This window comes from Geotrypetes seraphini, chromosome 9 (assembly GCF_902459505.1).
Source record: "Geotrypetes seraphini chromosome 9, aGeoSer1.1, whole genome shotgun sequence".
Lineage (NCBI taxonomy): Eukaryota > Metazoa > Chordata > Amphibia > Gymnophiona > Dermophiidae > Geotrypetes > Geotrypetes seraphini.
Window position 1 is genome coordinate 111,209,728 of NC_047092.1, and position 17,581 is coordinate 111,227,308.

At 44.7% G+C, this 17,581-nt stretch overlaps 1 protein-coding gene across 1 annotated transcript in view; it reads right to left on the reverse strand.

The window, feature by feature from the left end:
• Nucleotides 1–15,689: 15,689 nt before the first annotated feature.
• BOK (BCL2 family apoptosis regulator BOK) overlaps nucleotides 15,690–17,581 on the reverse strand; it is a 291,427-nt gene continuing 289,535 nt past the window's right edge. The window contains exon 4 of the mRNA XM_033959722.1: nucleotides 15,690–17,114. Coding sequence (XP_033815613.1) covers nucleotides 16,989–17,114 — 126 coding nt within the window. The 3' untranslated portion in view covers nucleotides 15,690–16,988. The remainder of the gene's footprint in view (nucleotides 17,115–17,581) is intronic.

The following is a 17,581-nucleotide window of genomic DNA, read 5'->3' on the forward strand; positions in this document are numbered from 1 at the left end:
CATTCCAAGCTCCGCTATGATCCTGACACTATTGTGTTCTGGAACCTGGATTTCCTGGTCTTGGGTGTGGACTATATGGCTGATGCCCTGTATGACATGTTGAAGGTTTTCTCTAAGCTATCTCAGCTCGCAAGATGCTATGAATCCATCAGTGGTCCAGTGATTCATCCTCTAAGGTGACCTTGAGCTGGTTGCTCTCCAAGGGCCATCTTTAGTTTGGCCAGGGGTTAGATGGCCTTATGGCCAGTGTGCAGGATCGCAGACCTAAGTCTTTGCCTGTGAACAGGTTCTGCCCCTCCAGGGGTTTCGGGCAGGGCCATATTAAAGGATAGGCCCAGTAGGCACGTGTCTAGGGCCCGAAATTATTAGGGGGCCCGCTGAAGGAGGACAAAGAGAGAGCCAATTTTTTTTTTTTTGCAATGGCGATGGGCAGCATCGGGCCCCCCCCGGCACTCAAGATCGGCAACGGGCCTCCCCCCTCCTGTGAGGGCACTCAAGATCGGCAATGGGCCTCTTTCTCCCCCCGGCATCAACAGCACTTCAGATCGGCAACGCGGTGCTCAGCCCAAAGCTTCACCTCTGACGCAGCTTCCTGTTTCCGTCTAAGCAGTTCAAGTCAGAGGGAGCTTTGGACTGTTGATGCTGGCGGGGGCCCGTTGCCGATCTTGAATGTCATCGCGGGGGGCTTGTTGCTGATCTTGAGTGCCATCACTGTAGTGGATGGAGAGAAGGGGGCAGATGATGAAAGTGGGGAGAAGGGGAGAAAGAAGAGGGCAGATGATGAAAGTGGGGAGAAGGAGAGAGAGAAGAAGGCAGATGATGGAAGTGGGGAGAAGGGGAGAGAGAAGAGGGCAGATGATGGAAGTGGGGAGAAGGGAGAGCAAATGCTGAATGGAAGTGGACAAAGAGAACACATACTGGATGGAAGGAGGGATAAAGAAAAAGGACATATGCTGGATGGGGAAGAAGATAGAGTTAGTGAGATAGTGGAGGGGTGAAGGAAAGATGTGGCATGCTGTGGGTAGACACAGTGAAAAGAGGGAAACTGAGGACTGAATAGTAAGAAAGAATTTAATTTAGATGGAGGCAGAAAATAGAGAAGGAAGACCAGAGAAGAAAGGGAAGAGAGAGATGCCAGAGAACGGGGAAAGAGACAGAGCTATCAGATCTGAGCAGAGGAAATGAGACGAGAGAGATGCTAAAAACCACAGGGGGAAGGGAAAGAGAAATAAAAGGAGAAAGATGCCAGACCATGAGGGAACAGAAGGAAAATGATGGATGCCAGACCAAAGGGGGGGATCAAGAGGAGAGATGGCAGGGGGAGACAGACAGTGTCTAGAAGGGCCGACAGTGGATGGAAGATGAGGAAAGCAGAAACCACATGACAAGAGGTAGAAAAAAATTCGATTTTTTTTTTTTTTTTGCAGGTGATAAAGTAGTATTATAGCTGTGTTGATAAATGTTTAGAAATAGAAAATGGAAGTACGGTGATCATTTTAATATATTTTTGACTAACTTTCAGAGACCAAATTCTCTTTCCTCAGGTCAGGACAGGATACTGTAACAGTAGTATACTTTACCGACCTAAGGAAAGAGGGTTTGACCTCTGAAAGCTAATTTAAAAATGTATTAGTCCAATAAAATGGTATCTTATTTTCCATTTGGAGTTACAGATTTGGTTGTTTATACATACATATGGATTAAAGTTGGATGACAAAGTGAGGCATTTGAGAGGAGTTGCAAACTTGGTTATTATTATAGTCTTATGTTTCAGATAGTATTACTGCTGTACAATGCATTTGAACACTTTTATATACATATGGAAAGGGTTCAGAGTTAAAGTCCTGGGCAAGTAAGTGGGAAGGGAAGGAAAGGGGGATTTGTTAAGAGATGTTTGGGGCTTGCATTAAACTAAAACTACACTGGCACTGGTATGGTAATCTTTGTTTGTTTTAAATTTTAAAATAAAAGAAAAAAAGAAATACAAGTGGAAATAAAGAAGTGAATAAGAAAACAGGTAAATGAATGGGGGTGGGGGGTGAGCAGGGCCAGGGGGGCCCAGTGTACATGTGTGCCTAGGGGCCCTCAAAGAATTAATCCTGTCCTGGTTTCGGGTGCTCTCATTTTCATCCCTTCAGGTATTCTTGTCCTTACTCGGGTCCCCCAGCTAGCCAGCAGCCCTCCTCTTCTGCCAGACCGCAGTTTGGCAGTTCTCAGCACCAGCTGACCATGGGGAGTTGTTGGCGGTGCCTGCGAAGAAACAATTCTGATACCAGGCCAGTGCCTCCCCTCCCATACACAGGGGGGTGGTTGTCGGCCTTTCTGGCTGAGTAGCAGGCCATTACCTCCGACCGTTGGGTCTTGGAGGTCCTCCAGGACTGCTACAAACTAGAGTTTGTCTGTCCTCTGACCGAGTATTTCCTGGATTCACTGGTGGGCCACCTCAAGAAGGCAGCTTGGGTAAAGACCACAGTCCACAGATTGCTGGATATTGCATCCCAGAGAAAGACGGACTCTGTGAGATACATGATATACTTCATCATTCCAAAGAGAGGCTTTGGAGATTGGAGACCAATTCTGGACCTCAAAGCAATCAATATGGAGTTGCGAGTGCTTGCTTCTCTATGGAGACAGTGAGCTCTGTGATCACCTTGGTGGCTCCAGGGAAGTTTCTAGCCTCACTGGGTCTGATGGAGGTGTATCTCCACATTCCCATTTTTCCAGACTACCAGAAGTATCAGGTTCCATGTCCTGGAGCAGCATTTCTAGTTTGCGGCACTGCCCTATGGGTAGGCAACAGCGCCCAGGACCTTCACCAAAGTGATGGTGGTGGTGGCAGCCCATCTTTGCACCCTGTGTATCCTGGTTCACCTGTATCTGGATGACTGGTTGATCAGAGTCTGAGGAGCATCGGGCTGTTCATCAGGCTCTACATCACATACATTTTTCCCCACCCTATTTGTTATAACCCCAACCCTTCTATCTCCATTTTTCTCTCTACAATGTAACTTTACCCACCCTTTCCCCTTTTGCCCTCACTATCCAGTTTGTCATGTTAAAGTCATTAATGTTCACTACATATTTTAATTTATTTAATATTTTATTTTATAATTACTTGTACCTCTTTTTAGAAAAAATTTTTTAAATTTTATGTAAACCGGCTAGATATTTGCTTGATAGTCGGTATATTAAAACTCTAATAAACTTGAAACTTGAAACTTCTTGTGCAGTTGCTGCAGCACCTGACTGGGTGATCAACTTCAGGAAGAGTCACCTCAAGCCAACACAGGATTTAGAGTACCTGGGAGTTCACTTTCACGTGTGCCAGAACAAAGTGTTCCTGCCTGTGTCCCGTCAGGAGAAACTCCAGCAGGATTTTGGAATGGGTGATTATGACTACAGATTCCAGTCTCAAAGGCTGGGGGTTGGTGTGTATGACTGTCCCTGATCAAGGCCTGTGGACTCCTTCAAAGCACAAGTAGTCAATCAATCACCTGGAACTTCTGGCAATTCGACTGGTTATCCTCCACTTCGAAAGTCTTCTCTGTCATCGAGCCATCTGAGTCTTCTCAGACAATGCCATGGCAGTGGCTGATGACAACCGACAGGGGGCATCAGGAATGCCTCCCTGAGCATGGAGATTCTGCTTCTCTTCCTGTGGGTTGAAAGACACCTAGTGGCACTGTCAGTGGCATTCAGGCAGATTTCTTAAAACCAGCTACGCTATCCGCTCTTACCACAACCTCTGGGAATGCGTTCCAGAGCTTAACTATTCTCTGAGTGAAAAAATATTTCCTCCTATTGGTTTTAAAAGTATTTTCCTGTAATTTCATTGTGTCCCCTAGTCTTTGTAATTTTTGATGGAGTGAAAAATCGATCCATTTGTACCCGTTCCACTCCATTCAGGATTTTGTAGACTTCAATTATATCTCCCCTTAGCCATCTCTTTTCCAAGCTAAAGAGCCCTAACCTTTTTAGTCTTTCCTCATAAAATAGGAGTTCCATCCTCTTTATCATCTTGGTCGCTCTTCTTTGAACCTTTTCTAGTGCCGCTATAACTTTCTTGAAATAAGGAGACCAAAATTGAACGCAATACTCCATGTGGCGCTACAGGGGCATTATAACATTCTTAGTTCTGTTAATCATTCCTTTTTTAATAATTCCTAGCATCCTGTTTGCTTTCTTGGCCACTGCCGTACATTGGGTGAAAGGTTTACTTGTATTGTCTATGATGACACCCAGATCCTTTTCTTAGGTACTAACCCCCAAGGTGACCTTAACATCTGGTAATTGTGATTTGGATTATTCTTCCTAATGTGCATCACTTTGCATCTGTTCACATTAAATTTCATCTGCCACTTGAACACCCAGTCTTCCAATTTCCCAAGGTCTGCCTGCAATTTTTCACAATCTGCATGTGTTTTAACAACTTTGAACAGTTTAATGCCATCTGCAAATTTAATAAGAACATAAGAATTGCCACTACTGGGTCAGGCCAGTGGCCAACGTGCCCAGCAGTCTGCCTCCGCGGCGGCCCCTATATCAAAGACCAGTGCCCTAACTGAGACTAGCCCTACCTGCGTACGTTCCGGTTCAGCAGGAACTTGTCTAACTTTGTCTTGAACAACTGGAGGGTGTTTTCATCTATAACAGCCTCTGGAAGAGTGTTCCAGTTTTCCACCACTCTCTGGGTGAAGAAAAACTTCCTTACGTTTGTACGGAATCTATCCCCTTTTAACTTCAGAGTGCACTCTCATTCTCCCTACCTTTTGAGAGGGTGAATAACCTGCCTTTATCTACTAAGTCTATTCCCTTCAGTATCTTGAATGTTTCGATAATGTCCACTCTCAGTCTTCTCTTTTCAAGGGAGAAGAGGCCCAGTTTCTCTAATCCCTCACTGTACGGCAACTCCTCCAGCCCCTTAACCATTTTAGTTGCTCTTCTCTGGACCCTTTCGAGTAGTATCGTGTCCTTTTTCATGTACGGTGACCAGTGCTGGATGCAGTATTCCAGGTGAGGGCGTACCATGGCCCATTTCAGCGGCATGATAACCTTCTCCGATCTGTTCGTGATCCCTTTCTTAATCATTCCTAGCATCCTAGTTGCCCTTTTCGCCGCCACTGTCACACATTGCGCAGATGGCTTCATCAAACTGTTGACCAGCACTCCCAATTCTCTTTCCTGGGGGGGTCTCTCCAAGTAATGCCCTGGATATCCTGTATTCATGTATAAGATTTTTATTACCAACATGCATCACCTTACACATATCCACGTTGAACCTCATTTGCCATGTCGCGGCCCATTTCTCAAGCGTGTTTGTCACCTCTTTCTTCGTTCCAATTTACAGATCATTTATAAATAAGTTAAATAGATCCAAGATGGCCGCGGTGCAGACGCTCTAAGAGCGACGCTTCTGACCGCTCCACTCGTCTTTTCCTTTTCCCTGTTAGTCAGCTTGCTGGTTACCTGCTTCAGATGCCGAAGAGAAGGGGTCGGAGCGCAGCTGGCGCCTCGCAGCGCTCTGAGGTGCCCTCCTTCGGCAGAGTCGACGAGATGTTGTGGCGGTTGCAGGAGGCAGTCCTTCCTGTGTCGGGAGCAAGCCCGTTGAGAGCACCGGAGATGGGCGAGACCGGGGTTGTCTCTCCAGGGCTAGAAACTACCTTGAGCCCCGACTTGAGAGCACCACCTCCGGGTCCCCGGTCAGCCAGTTCCCCAGGGTGGAGGAAACTCCGGAGATGGGGGAAGTACTTCCCTCGAGGCAGCAGGGTCATCATGGGAAACTGAGGAGGCAATACTCTCTGACCGGGGAGTAGTTGCAGGAGAAGCTGGGCTGGGATAAGCAACCGGAGGTGCAGGATTCCAGCCAGAACCTAACCAGAGGAACTTTTCTTCTTCTGATGGTGAGCATTTTTACACTCAGCAAAGTCTTCCAATTTTGGAGAAACCAGCGCAAGTGACTTTAGATTCACTATGGGATTCGATTGCAAATTTTACTAGGAATATTAGTCCCAATTTCCAATATATTGAGGGGGAAATTGATTCAACATTCTAGAGAGCTGAAAGATTTGTCTGCGGAAGTGACTGTTTCAAATGATACAATTCAAAAGCTTGATCAAGAAATTTCTTTGACCAAACAAGTACAGGGGTCCCTAATTAAAGACAATATTAACTTAAGGAAGAAATTGGAGACACTTGAAAATAATTCCCGGAATAACAATTTGAGATTAATTAATTTCCCTAGATTGACTTCGGTTACTCCTAGGGAAATGCTTAGGAGATATTTGATAGAAATTTTGCAAGTTTCAGAAGAAACTTTACCACCATTTGTTCAAGTGTACTATTTGCCAAATAAAGAAGGGGCCCCAACGCAAGTTAAAATATCGGATCAAGCAACGGATCAAGCATTACTTAATGTTTCTGAATGGTTAGAAGCTTCAAATAGAGAAACAGTTGTACCTTCTACAATGATTTTGACTGTAGCTCTCGCCATGGATAAAACATGGTTATTGAGACTTTTCTTTAAAAATAGACAGAGTTTCTTGGTTGCAAAATACAAATGTTTCCTGATCTCTCTAGAAAAACTCAAAAGCGACGTAGAGAATTTTTGCTGTTGAAATCTGGAGTCACTTCACTGGGAGCAACGTTTTACTTGAGACATCCTTGCAAGTGTATTGTTTGCTACTGTTCACTTAAATATGTTTTCTTTGAGCCACAACAATTAACAGCTTTCCTGGCTATGTCCCGACTGGATAAAGAGAAATCAACAGTTCCATAATCATATATTTACCTATCTCTCAGTTGTGTCTGTATCTTATCTTCTAATAATAATTTCCTTTGTTCGCTTTAATGAATTCTTGGATCCATATTTTGAGGACTTGAGTTGAGTTGGTTGAAAGAATTTCCTGTATTTTTCTCTTTTTATTTAGATTGAATATGATTTATATTGGACATAGGTCATATCTATACTAACTAACTTTCTGTACAAGTGATTACTTGGTATGTCATTTGAAAATTAATAAAACAATTAAGAATAAATAAGTTAAATAGCACCAGTTCCAGTATAGATCCCTGCGGCACTCCACTCCTTACTCTCCTCCATTTAGAAAAATGACTGTTTAACCCTACCACTGTCTAACCAGTCAATCGAGATGCATGTTTAAAAAAAACAACACCCTGAGGGAGGCTGCCTACATTGTAATCATCTTCGCAAACCTAGAGAGGTGCGTAGGGCTGCCTAAGTTTGCCCAAGGCTAGGCATGGGCATGGTTTCACCCGGAAGTGGCCTTAGGTGAGCTTAAGCAGCCCTAAGTGTCTCCCTAGGGCCACGATAGGCACCTGAAATGTAGGCCAGCAAAATGCTGGTCTACATTTCAAATAGAAGCGGCCGCTGAGCTGATCACAGCAAGGGAATTACCCTGCTGCAATCAGTTTAGCGGCCACTACAGAGAACCCATTTGTCTGCCAGAACTTCCGAAGCCAACCCCTCCCCCCGAATGTCTGTGGCAGGAGGCGTGCCAAATTCCTACTGCCACTACCACCCTAATAAATCCCCCAGCAGGAGGGATGCCCAATCCCTCCTGCCAGACCCTCCCCCCCCTCCGAGATATTCCCCTTTTTATTCACACTTCATTCACATTATGCCTTCTACCTCACATCCTCTCCAGCAATTAGATGAGTTTCTGTTATCCATCTTTGAGATTTTAGGGGGTATGAAATACATCTTACAAATTATCTTGAACTGAACTTATCTCCCAATAATCGAAAAAGGAGCATGCACTAGTATATTTATGTATATCACTGCTGCTTTTGCAGTAGAGGCAGTTTCAACACCTATTTCAAGCTTCTCTTGCAAGTATTTGTTACATCCATTTGTTTCTATTAGCAAATTATAAATCATTACAATAGTGCAATTATTTATTTATTTATTTAATTCGTTTTCTATCCCATTGTCCCCAAAGAACGCAGAACAGGTTACAGGTTAAACTTACATAATATCAGTACAAGATTACAATGCAAGTTTTCCTCCTAGTTGACACATATTAGGTGTAGTTATCCTTACGTCACACAGACTGGTTCGGTTACCAATATACAATTCTTTATTGTCCATGAATCAAGGGTAGAGGGTCAGATAAAGAGGTATGTTTTAATTGCTTTTCTGAAGTTGAGGAGACCTTCAAGAGATCTGATGTGCAATGGCAGTCAATTCCAGTGGCTCGGTATCGAGTGGGAGTAGGACTGTTGTTTGACAGTTTGTAGTTGAAGGGCATGACCAGGGAACGTTTTAAGGCGTATTCCATCCTGGGAGCGGAGGAACCGGTTTGGCACATACGAAGGAAGTTTAGCCATCACATAGCCCGGTGCCATCATGCAAGGATTTGAATGCTAGCATCAGGCCCTTGAAGACACAACGTTTAGCTACAGGCAGCCAGTGAGCAGATGCTAGAGCCTGGGAGACAGGATCACAGGCATGGAGGTTTTTTAGAAGCCTGATTGCCGCATTTTGAACACATTGGAGCTGTCATACATTCTTTCTCATGAGACCATTGAATAGCACATTGCAGTAATCCAAGCGGGAGAGTACTAGGGCATAGAGTGGTTGGGCAATGTCATTTCTTATATATTTGACTCTAAGAGGTCACGTGATGTGCTGAGCCGAGCAAGACGTGCATTGCTCATGCTCCGGGGCCCCCTGCACCTAGCTTACCTGCGAATCTACTCTTAATTTTGGTATCTTGTATTAGCACTGCATGGAACGCTTTCTTCAATCGAGTAGCCCAGTCATGAGTGGAAAAGGGAGCCGTGCTGCAAAGGATCGAGAGGTGAGAGCCTCGCGGGCTTACTCAAAGATGGCGGTGGCAGCCGAAGCGGGTTCCGCACTTCCCTTATCGGTGGCTCACATAGAGGCATTGTCTGCCTCGGTGGTGCGAGCTCTGGATGCTTGCTTTGACCAGCTTTCCACCCAGCTCTCCTCCGTGGAATCCCTTCTCACGGATACTACCCGCCGCACCGGGGAATTGGAGACCCGAATCAACCACGTGGAGGAGGCCCACTCAGTTTCTGTGGCAGACCTTGCCTCCCTCAAGGCTCAGCTTCGGCGCCAGGAGGATAAAATAGAAGACCTGAAAAACCACTCGAGACGTGATAATCTGCGTCTAATTGGGCTACCTGAGGCAGTTTCAGAAGCTTGCTTGCTCACTGCTCTGGAGTCCTGGCTTCAGGCAGAATTACCGCTCCCTGCTGGAATGGGGCCCTTACGACTGGAGCACGCCCACCGTCTTGGCAGGCGACCTGAGGACCATACCCGTGTGCGGATTACTATTTTCAAAGTCCTTAACTCAGCACATAAGGCGGAATTGATGCGTACTTATAGAAAGAATCGCAACACGCTAACCTATGAAGGGGCCCCGGTACGCTTGTTCCAGGACTATTCCCCTGCCGACGGTGTCAGTTTTCCAGAGTTTGCTCTGCCTTATTTGAGCGCAAACAGCGCTTTCAGCTCAACTACCCTGCTCTATTGAGGATCTGGACGGCTACCGGATAGAGGAGCTAAACTTCGGCGGAGGACGCACAGGCATACTTGGATACCCTTCCGGGAGAGGCTGGCCCGTCCTCGGCTTCATAAGGATTTTGTCTTCATTGCAGCACTTCTCTTCTTAATGTGGTTCTTCCATCCTGGCTCGTTGTTTCCCCTCTGAGGGGGGGGGGCTACTTGTTGTTAAAGACTCGAGTTTTGCTTTCTGGCCCCATTGTAGGGGTTCCCCCTCCCCCCATCTTATGCCAGGGTTGGACCCAACTGGCAACGCTGGACTGGCTGGAGATGTGTGGGCCCACCTGGCTAGCCTCCCGGGAGATTTACTGTTTTTATTTTCTAACAGTCCCCTTTCGGTGGATTCTTGAGTGTTGGTTTCTTGGGGGAGATCTCAATCTGGAGTTACTGTGTTATGGCCTTTGGCCTCTCAGTTGAGTCTTCTCTCTCCCCCACTGTCTGGGGTGGCACAGCAATGCTCCAATGTTCATGGACATCTTTTACTGCTCAGCCGGGAGGGCCTGCTTCCAGGAGGCCTGGGACTTACTGCTGCCTTCATTTGCCCTCTTGCCATTGTTTGATTTGGGAAGATTCTGTCAGGGGAATATGTAAAATGTTAGGGGAGTTTTGCTTGCGGTGGGGGTTGTTTGTTTGTTTGGATTGATAGATGGGGACTGCATTACTTGTGGGGAATTCTGGATTTTAGTGTGCGTGGGGTTCTCCATTTTCTTTCTGCTTTTAGACATTGTTTTGGGCTGGGATGGTTGGTTTGGTTGTTGTGTGTGTGGACCTTTGATGAGCGGCTGTGTGCGACTTTTAGTAAATATCTCTGGATGGGCTGTAAGGTTTGCTGTTTCTAGGGCAGTGTGCAACCTTTGCCTTACAGTAACTGCCCTTGTGCGGGGAGTTTGAGGGGGGAGTAAGAGGTGGAAGGTGAGTGACTGGACTCTTCGGTATGTGTGTGAGGGACATTAGTTTTGCTAGGTTTCAGGGGGTGGGTGGGGTGGGGGGGACTGGGAGCCCTTGTTACATCTTTACGTGGCTTCTTCCCCATTCCGGGTCAGCGGGTTGGGGTGGGTGTTTGTGGTGGGGTTTTTGGGATTTCAGGGGGATTCGGGGTGGATGGGAAGGGGTGGGTTTTGGGTTGGGATGGGATGTGAATATGGGGGTGGGGGGTCCTCCTTCGATATGTCTGATAGAACTCTAATGACTTCAACTTATTACGTTTTTCCTTTTAGGTTTTGCTGTACAATTGGTAATACTGCTCTGGGGGGTGGCTGGGCCCTTGGAGTAGAATATTTCTCTTTTTCTTTGCCTTTTCAGAGCTGTTTCTATCTTCTCCTCCTGACTTGAGTACCTCTTTTAGACTAACCTCTTGGAATGTTGGGGGTATTTCCTCTCCAATTAAGCGGTCCAAAATTTTGACTGCTTTGAAGTGCTATCGCTCAGATATTGCTTGTTTACAGGAAACTCGCCTTATTGATGTAGAGCACCTTAAATTAGCCCGCTCTTGGGTGGGGGAGGTTTATTATGCTTCCTCCCAGGGCCGCCATGGTGGGGTTGCAGTGTTGGTCCGCAAATCCTCGCCTCTTGGGGTACAGGTTTTGGATGAGGCCCCTGATGGGAGATCTTTGCTTCTGCGCCTTACTTTGGGTGCTCGTTCTTATCTCTTACTTGTGGTTTATGGTCCTAACTCGGGGGAACCCACTTTTTTACAGCGTTTGTTTCAACTCTGCTCTCGTTTTTCTGGGGACCAGCTTCTTATCTTGGGTGACTTCAATTTGGTACTGCAACTGGACCTGGACAAGTCTGATACCTCTGTTGCTTCATTGGGGGCTAAGGGTCGTCTTCTTTCTGACTTTTGTGATTCTCTTTCTGTGATAGACCCTTTGCGTCTCTTACATCCTGAAGTTCGAGACTATATGCATCTATCTCGGGCCCACGGGACATGGTCCCGGATTGATCATATTTTTCTGTCCTCGACATTGTTACAATATGTCCAATCGGCTGAGATCGGCCCCCTGAATATTTCGGACCATACTCCTATTTGGGTTGATATCTCTCTGGATTCCGAGTATATTCGGACTCCCTTTTGGTGCTTTCCCGCCTACCTTGCTAAGGACAAGGAATTTCATACCTTTCTGCAGGCTCAATGGGAGGACTATTCCGCTCACAATGCTTCCCACTTGAATGAACCTATATTGTTTTGGGAGGCGGGTAAGACTGTGATTTGGGGACAAATTATTTATTTTCTGAGTGCTTGTAATAGGTGTATCAATAAAGGAATTATTAATTTAGAGCGGGCTCTACGGGTGGCTAAGCGGTCTTTTTATTTGACTCCCTCACAGGAGACTCGAGAATGCTACTTGTCTACCCAGGAGGCTTTGAACTCGTTACTTCATTCTCATTCCCAACGGTGGCAGGCATTTTATAAACACCGCTTCCAGTGATTTGGCAATAAACCTGGGCGTTTCATGGCCCGCATGGTCAAAATTGAGGCTCCTAGAAAACCGATCTTGTCTCTTCGGACCCCGAGTGGGGGGATGGTGACTAAAACGGCTGATGTTTCCAGAGTGCTCTTTGACTTTTTCAGCCAGTTATATGCTGCTCCCGATGAAGTCTCTTCAGACTTATTGACGGATTATATTCAGTCCTCTGGCCTTCCTCGCCTACCTGATGATGTAGTTTCTTCTCTTAATGACCCCTTCAGGGCGGCTGAATTGGAATCTGCTATTAGAACTCTCCATTCTGACAAGGCTCCCGGACCGGATGGTTTTTCGGGTGACTTTTACCGACTTCTCTCTTCTCATCTTTGTGGCCCTTTGTTGGCATACTTTAACACTGCTATTGCTCAGGGCTCTTTTCCATGTTAAGCCAATGAGGCACTTATCTCTCTCTTGCTGAAGCCTGGCAAGGAGGCTGATTCCCCGGGATCCTACCGTCCCATCTCTTTGATCAACGTAGATCTCAAGCTTTTTGCCCACATGTTGGCCGATCATCTTGCTCCACATCTTCCTGCACTTATTCATGAGGACCAAGTTGGGTTTGTCCGGGGGCGTCAATCTGTCTGTAATGTCCGCAAGGTTCTTTTTGCCCTTGCCCACTGTTATTCTTCTCAGATTCCGGCTCTGTTTGTCAGCCTTGATGCATCTAAGGCGTTTGATAGTATCCATTGGTCTTTCTTGTTTTGCACTCTAGAACATGTTGGCTTGTGGGGTTTTACCTTGATGCTATACGTTCTCTTTACTCTAACCCGCGGGCTTCCCTTTTAGTTAATGGGACCCAGACAGATTCTTTCCCTGTTCTCCGTGGTACTCGGCAGGGCTGCCCTCTTTCCCCCTTGCTGTTTCTGCTTTCTTTAGAACCCTTGCTGTGTACTCTTCGGGGATTTGCGGAAGTGAGGGGTCTTTGTGTTGATGGGATTGAACTGAAGACGTTGGCATTTGCGGATGATATGTTCTTGATTCTCACTAGACCTGAGGATTCTTTACCGACTGCATTGGATCTCATTTCCGAATTTGGCTTTTATTCTGGCCTGTCTCTTAATTTGGATAAGTCCTTGGCCTTGCCATTCCCCCCCCCCCCCCAATGGAGGGGTACATTTCCTCTTCGTTGGGCGGACTCTCACTTGAAATACTTGGGGGTCTTCATTCCTCTGGACTTATCTCAATTGTATCATTTAAATGTAGAACCGCTGTTTCAGGCCCTTCAAAACAAATTGCAGTTATGGGGATCTCTTCCTTTTTCGCTCTTGGGTCGGGTACATCTTTACAACATGCTTATTGTCCCCTGTTGGCTATATGTTTTTCAGGTACTTCCTCTTTACTTGTCTTCTCGAGATGAGAAACGGTTAGAACGCTTGGTTCAGAGATTCCTTTGGTCTGGGAAACGGCCTCGCATGCCTTACAAGAGGGTCGCGGTTCCGTGGTATAGGGGTGGATTGGGTTTATTGAATCTCCGTTACTTGACAGTTGGTTGTGGCATGCACCACATTAATGACTTTTTTAGGGGCACTTCGGTGTTCACTAATATTTTTCTAGAACTTTTATGTTTTCGCTCTATTCACTTTAGTGCTTATCTTCATTCTCTTCCTTCTCTTGTGCCTGACCTCTCTCTGCAAAAGTGCTTCACCGTCCCTTGAGGAAGGTTTGGCACTGGGTCTGTAAATTCCACGCTTTTTCAGCTTCTGTGACTCCCTTTTTGCCTATCCGCTACAATAACTCCTTCATGCCGGGGATTGATGGGCCGAGTTTTGCTCGGTGGGAAACAAGGGGGATTCACTACGTTTTTCAGTTGGCTGATGATGATGGCAAAATAAAGCCTTTTGCACAATTGCGAGAGGAGTTTGATCTCCCCCCTACTGATTATTTTGCTTATATGCAAATTCATCATTATATTTCATCTTTACCTTCCAATTCTCTGACTGCTTCTTGTCATGAGTTGCTCTCCACAGCTTTCACCATTGATTCTCAACTTCCAGTCCATCATCGCCACTTGAAGGATGAGTCCCCCTTGTTTGATCATACCAAATTACGGGACGCCTGGGCTCGTGACCTTGCTGTGGCCCTACCGGATGATGTATTCTCGCAGGCAGTCCGTAGGTTGCCAGCCTTTCGAAAATATACCACGTTTTGGGAACAACATTATAAATTGTTTTTTTGCCTATACATCTCTCCGAAGAGGGCATACTTATCCCACCTTCGTGACACCGCTGCTTGTCTTAGATGCCAAACTCCAGAAGCGAGCTTGGGACACATGTTTTGGACTTGCCCAGCTATTCAAGTTTTTTGGAATGCAGTATTTGCCTTTGTGGAGCGTATCTGGAAAATTACCATTCGTCGCTCCCCTTTATTATTGTTTGGAATTGTTCCTCACTATTTCCCTCATGTGCGGGGTGCTGCAGCTTTCCTTAAATGGACTGTCTTGGTAGCTTTGAAATGTATCTTGCTGAACTGGCTTGAGGATACGGCTCCTGATTACTCCCTTTGGCGCTGTCGAATGATTACCCTCTTGATGTGGGAACGGAGAGATGTGTTGGACCTTTCTTCTCTCCTTGGCCGGGTCTTTCAACACACTTGAGAACCCTTCTGGGCAACGATGACCCCGTTGGCCCGAAGCCGCTTGCTGAACTGTTGAATTTTTGTATCTTGTTATCTATTGTTCTGCCTATTTAAATTGCTTTTTGTATACTTTTCTCTGGTTGTGATGTATTTGGAAGGAGGACCCTGGGGGGGTATTTATTTTGGGGTGGGTTGTGTTGGGATGTGTTGTTTTTTTTTTTTTTCTGTATTCTAAAAAGCTGAGCTTGTTTGTATTCGATTGGTTTCCTGTTTGCTGTTTTCTTGAGCTCAATAAAATATATTTGAACATATATTTGACTCTAAAGATAACAGACGTCCAAGTAGCTGGGCTCATGCATTATATTCCTCTGATTTACCAGCCTACTTGCAAAATATCTCAGCTGGAAATAAGGAAATGACAGAATAAACAGCCTTGCTTCCTCGTCAACATATCACATGAAGAGGAAGATTTCTTTCTGAAAAAGTAGTGCCATTGTTGCCACACCCTTATTTTACAACCTTTTACTTGACACCACCTTCAAAGAAGAGTATGGTGTAATTTTACAGAATGGGAATCTATGGCCATATATATCTACATTTGATCCAAGAATTAGATTAATGTTCTTGGTTTAGTTATTCTGAAAGCCAAATATGTTTGCATAGTTGACCATACTGGTGTAAACTGTCCAGCGAAAGAGAGAGAGCAGTGAAGAGTAGTAATAAAAGGCATCTAGGTTTCCTATCCATATTTTCAAGGTTTAGAAGTCCCACTACTATACCATATAACCCGCTGCCTCATTAAGAGCCTCCATTTCAAGTGTCTTATCAACCATTTGTGTACCCTCCATTCTTGACATCTGAAGTGCATAAAGTTACCATATTTTCGGAAACAAAAATCTGGAACATGGCCCTGCCCCCTGGCTCGCCCCGTTCCCCCCCAGCCCCGTCCCCTCAACCTGTTTGCTCATCAGGATGGCATCTGCGCATGCGCTGGTGTGACGCAATGATGTCACTGTACATCACTTATTGCTATAATCTTTTCAAAACCTGGACAAAGTGCTGGGTTTTGAAAAGCCATCCGGACCCCCTAAAAGAAGGTCATGTCCGGGGTAATCCAGATGTCTGGTAACCCTAGAAGCACATACCATCTATGGAAGGAGGTTTGGAAATAGGCTGGAAGGGTTCTACTTTTAAAAGAGAATAAAAGCCCTAATCAAAACAGGACTATAAACAGCTCTCACAGTTATTCATGTCCTTTTCTTGATAAGCCACTATTATTCATGAGCTAATAACTGCATCATGAATGAGTGGGATGTGTATTAGATACAGTTATCAGACAAAAACCTAAAAACAGCTTCATATTATTTAATGATCACAGATATCTTTTTATTATATTATCTTAAATTGACACTTTTCCTTTGCACTTGGGATTTTTAGCTGACCTTGTTTTGTAGAAGTTTAGGAGAATAATTCTTGAACATCGACAAATGATAATGCAAGATTTTTATTAGCTTTTACCATTTAGAAGTGCAACATTTAAAGAAGAAATTAAAACAATCCCAAATATGGTTAAATTAGGGTTACCAAATGTCTCCATTAAAAGTAGGATGGATTTAGACATCCAGGGTTTACTTCCATTGCTTTCAGTTCTGGAGTGGTAACCCTAGGTTAAATAATAGAGGTGAGTTGAAGTTATGGTCATTCAGAAGGAACCAATGTTCAGTGGCTTGTGAAGGATTAAAGGTAGCAGCAATAAGAATCTATCTATTTGAGATAATTTAAGATAAACAGAATTCCACAGCTGAAGGATATCACAGGACAAGAAATGAACAGCTTCCTAAAGGTGACATTCATATGTAAGTTGAAGCAGATTTATTAAGCTTCAATCCACTATGCAATGTGGTATCACATTGTATTTTCTTTTTCAAAAACCTATGGTCTAGAAAATAGAAGGAGCTGATGGAAATTTTATGATCACTCTCTATATTTTTTAGAAATGATACAACTTTTATTTTGAACAAGTTTATAAAAGCAATAAACTGAGAGTTTAAAAGTACATAGAGGAGAAGAGGACATATCATTTTCTCTCTGCAGAGTACCATCTTCACTTTTTGTGCAAAAGAAACTCACAGGGATTCATACTTTGGTTTATTTTAGTCCATTTAGTTTCTTGCATGCTTTTGCCTTTTTCAGTTGTTATATCACCAATCAAAATAAAGCACCTTGGCAATATTTATATGATGAAAATAGAACCAGCAATGATGAACACTATTTCCAAATTGAAATTGGTCATCAAAATAAGACTCTTTACAGGCACTACATGCTAGGCCAGAGGGCTCTGCCCCTCCTGGGGTAGATTACAGGAACGGAAGAATAATGAGGTTGGACTGGCAGGCAGATGTTCACCTCTCTCGTAACAGGAAGAAGACAATAGCCTTGAGGAAGTGGCCAACGCTACAGACAGCAGAGATGAGCCAGTGAGAATGAAGGCTGGGATCTGGGTTCACAACACACTTTGTTATGTCAGCCTAAAAAAGAAGAGAGAAAAATGAAGGAACGCCTTACAGCATTGGCAAGCACTCTCACCACTTAACACATAATTATCAGTTAACACATATCGCCACTTAACACACATCTATTAATGTAAATCCATCATTTTCTACAGTTTACCCATAGTAGAGATCAAAGAATTGAGACCCAGATTCTCAAAACTTTAACGCTATCGCTAAATTGTTTTCCAATGGTTTAGCCTGCACGCATTTTAATGGCGGATTATCAAAACGCATTATCTCTGTCTTTAGCGAGGTTTCTGGCAGTCTCTGATAATGACATGCAAATGGACTCTTCAACATTGAAATGAGCCCTCCGGTGGATTCTTAAAAATTGCCAAGCAATTTTCTAAAAGCAGCGTCGGCTTTTAGCTACAAAAATAAGCGATTGGTCCAGGGGTGCCGATACAGTGACTGACACTGCCATGCTGGGGTTTAAAATAGTA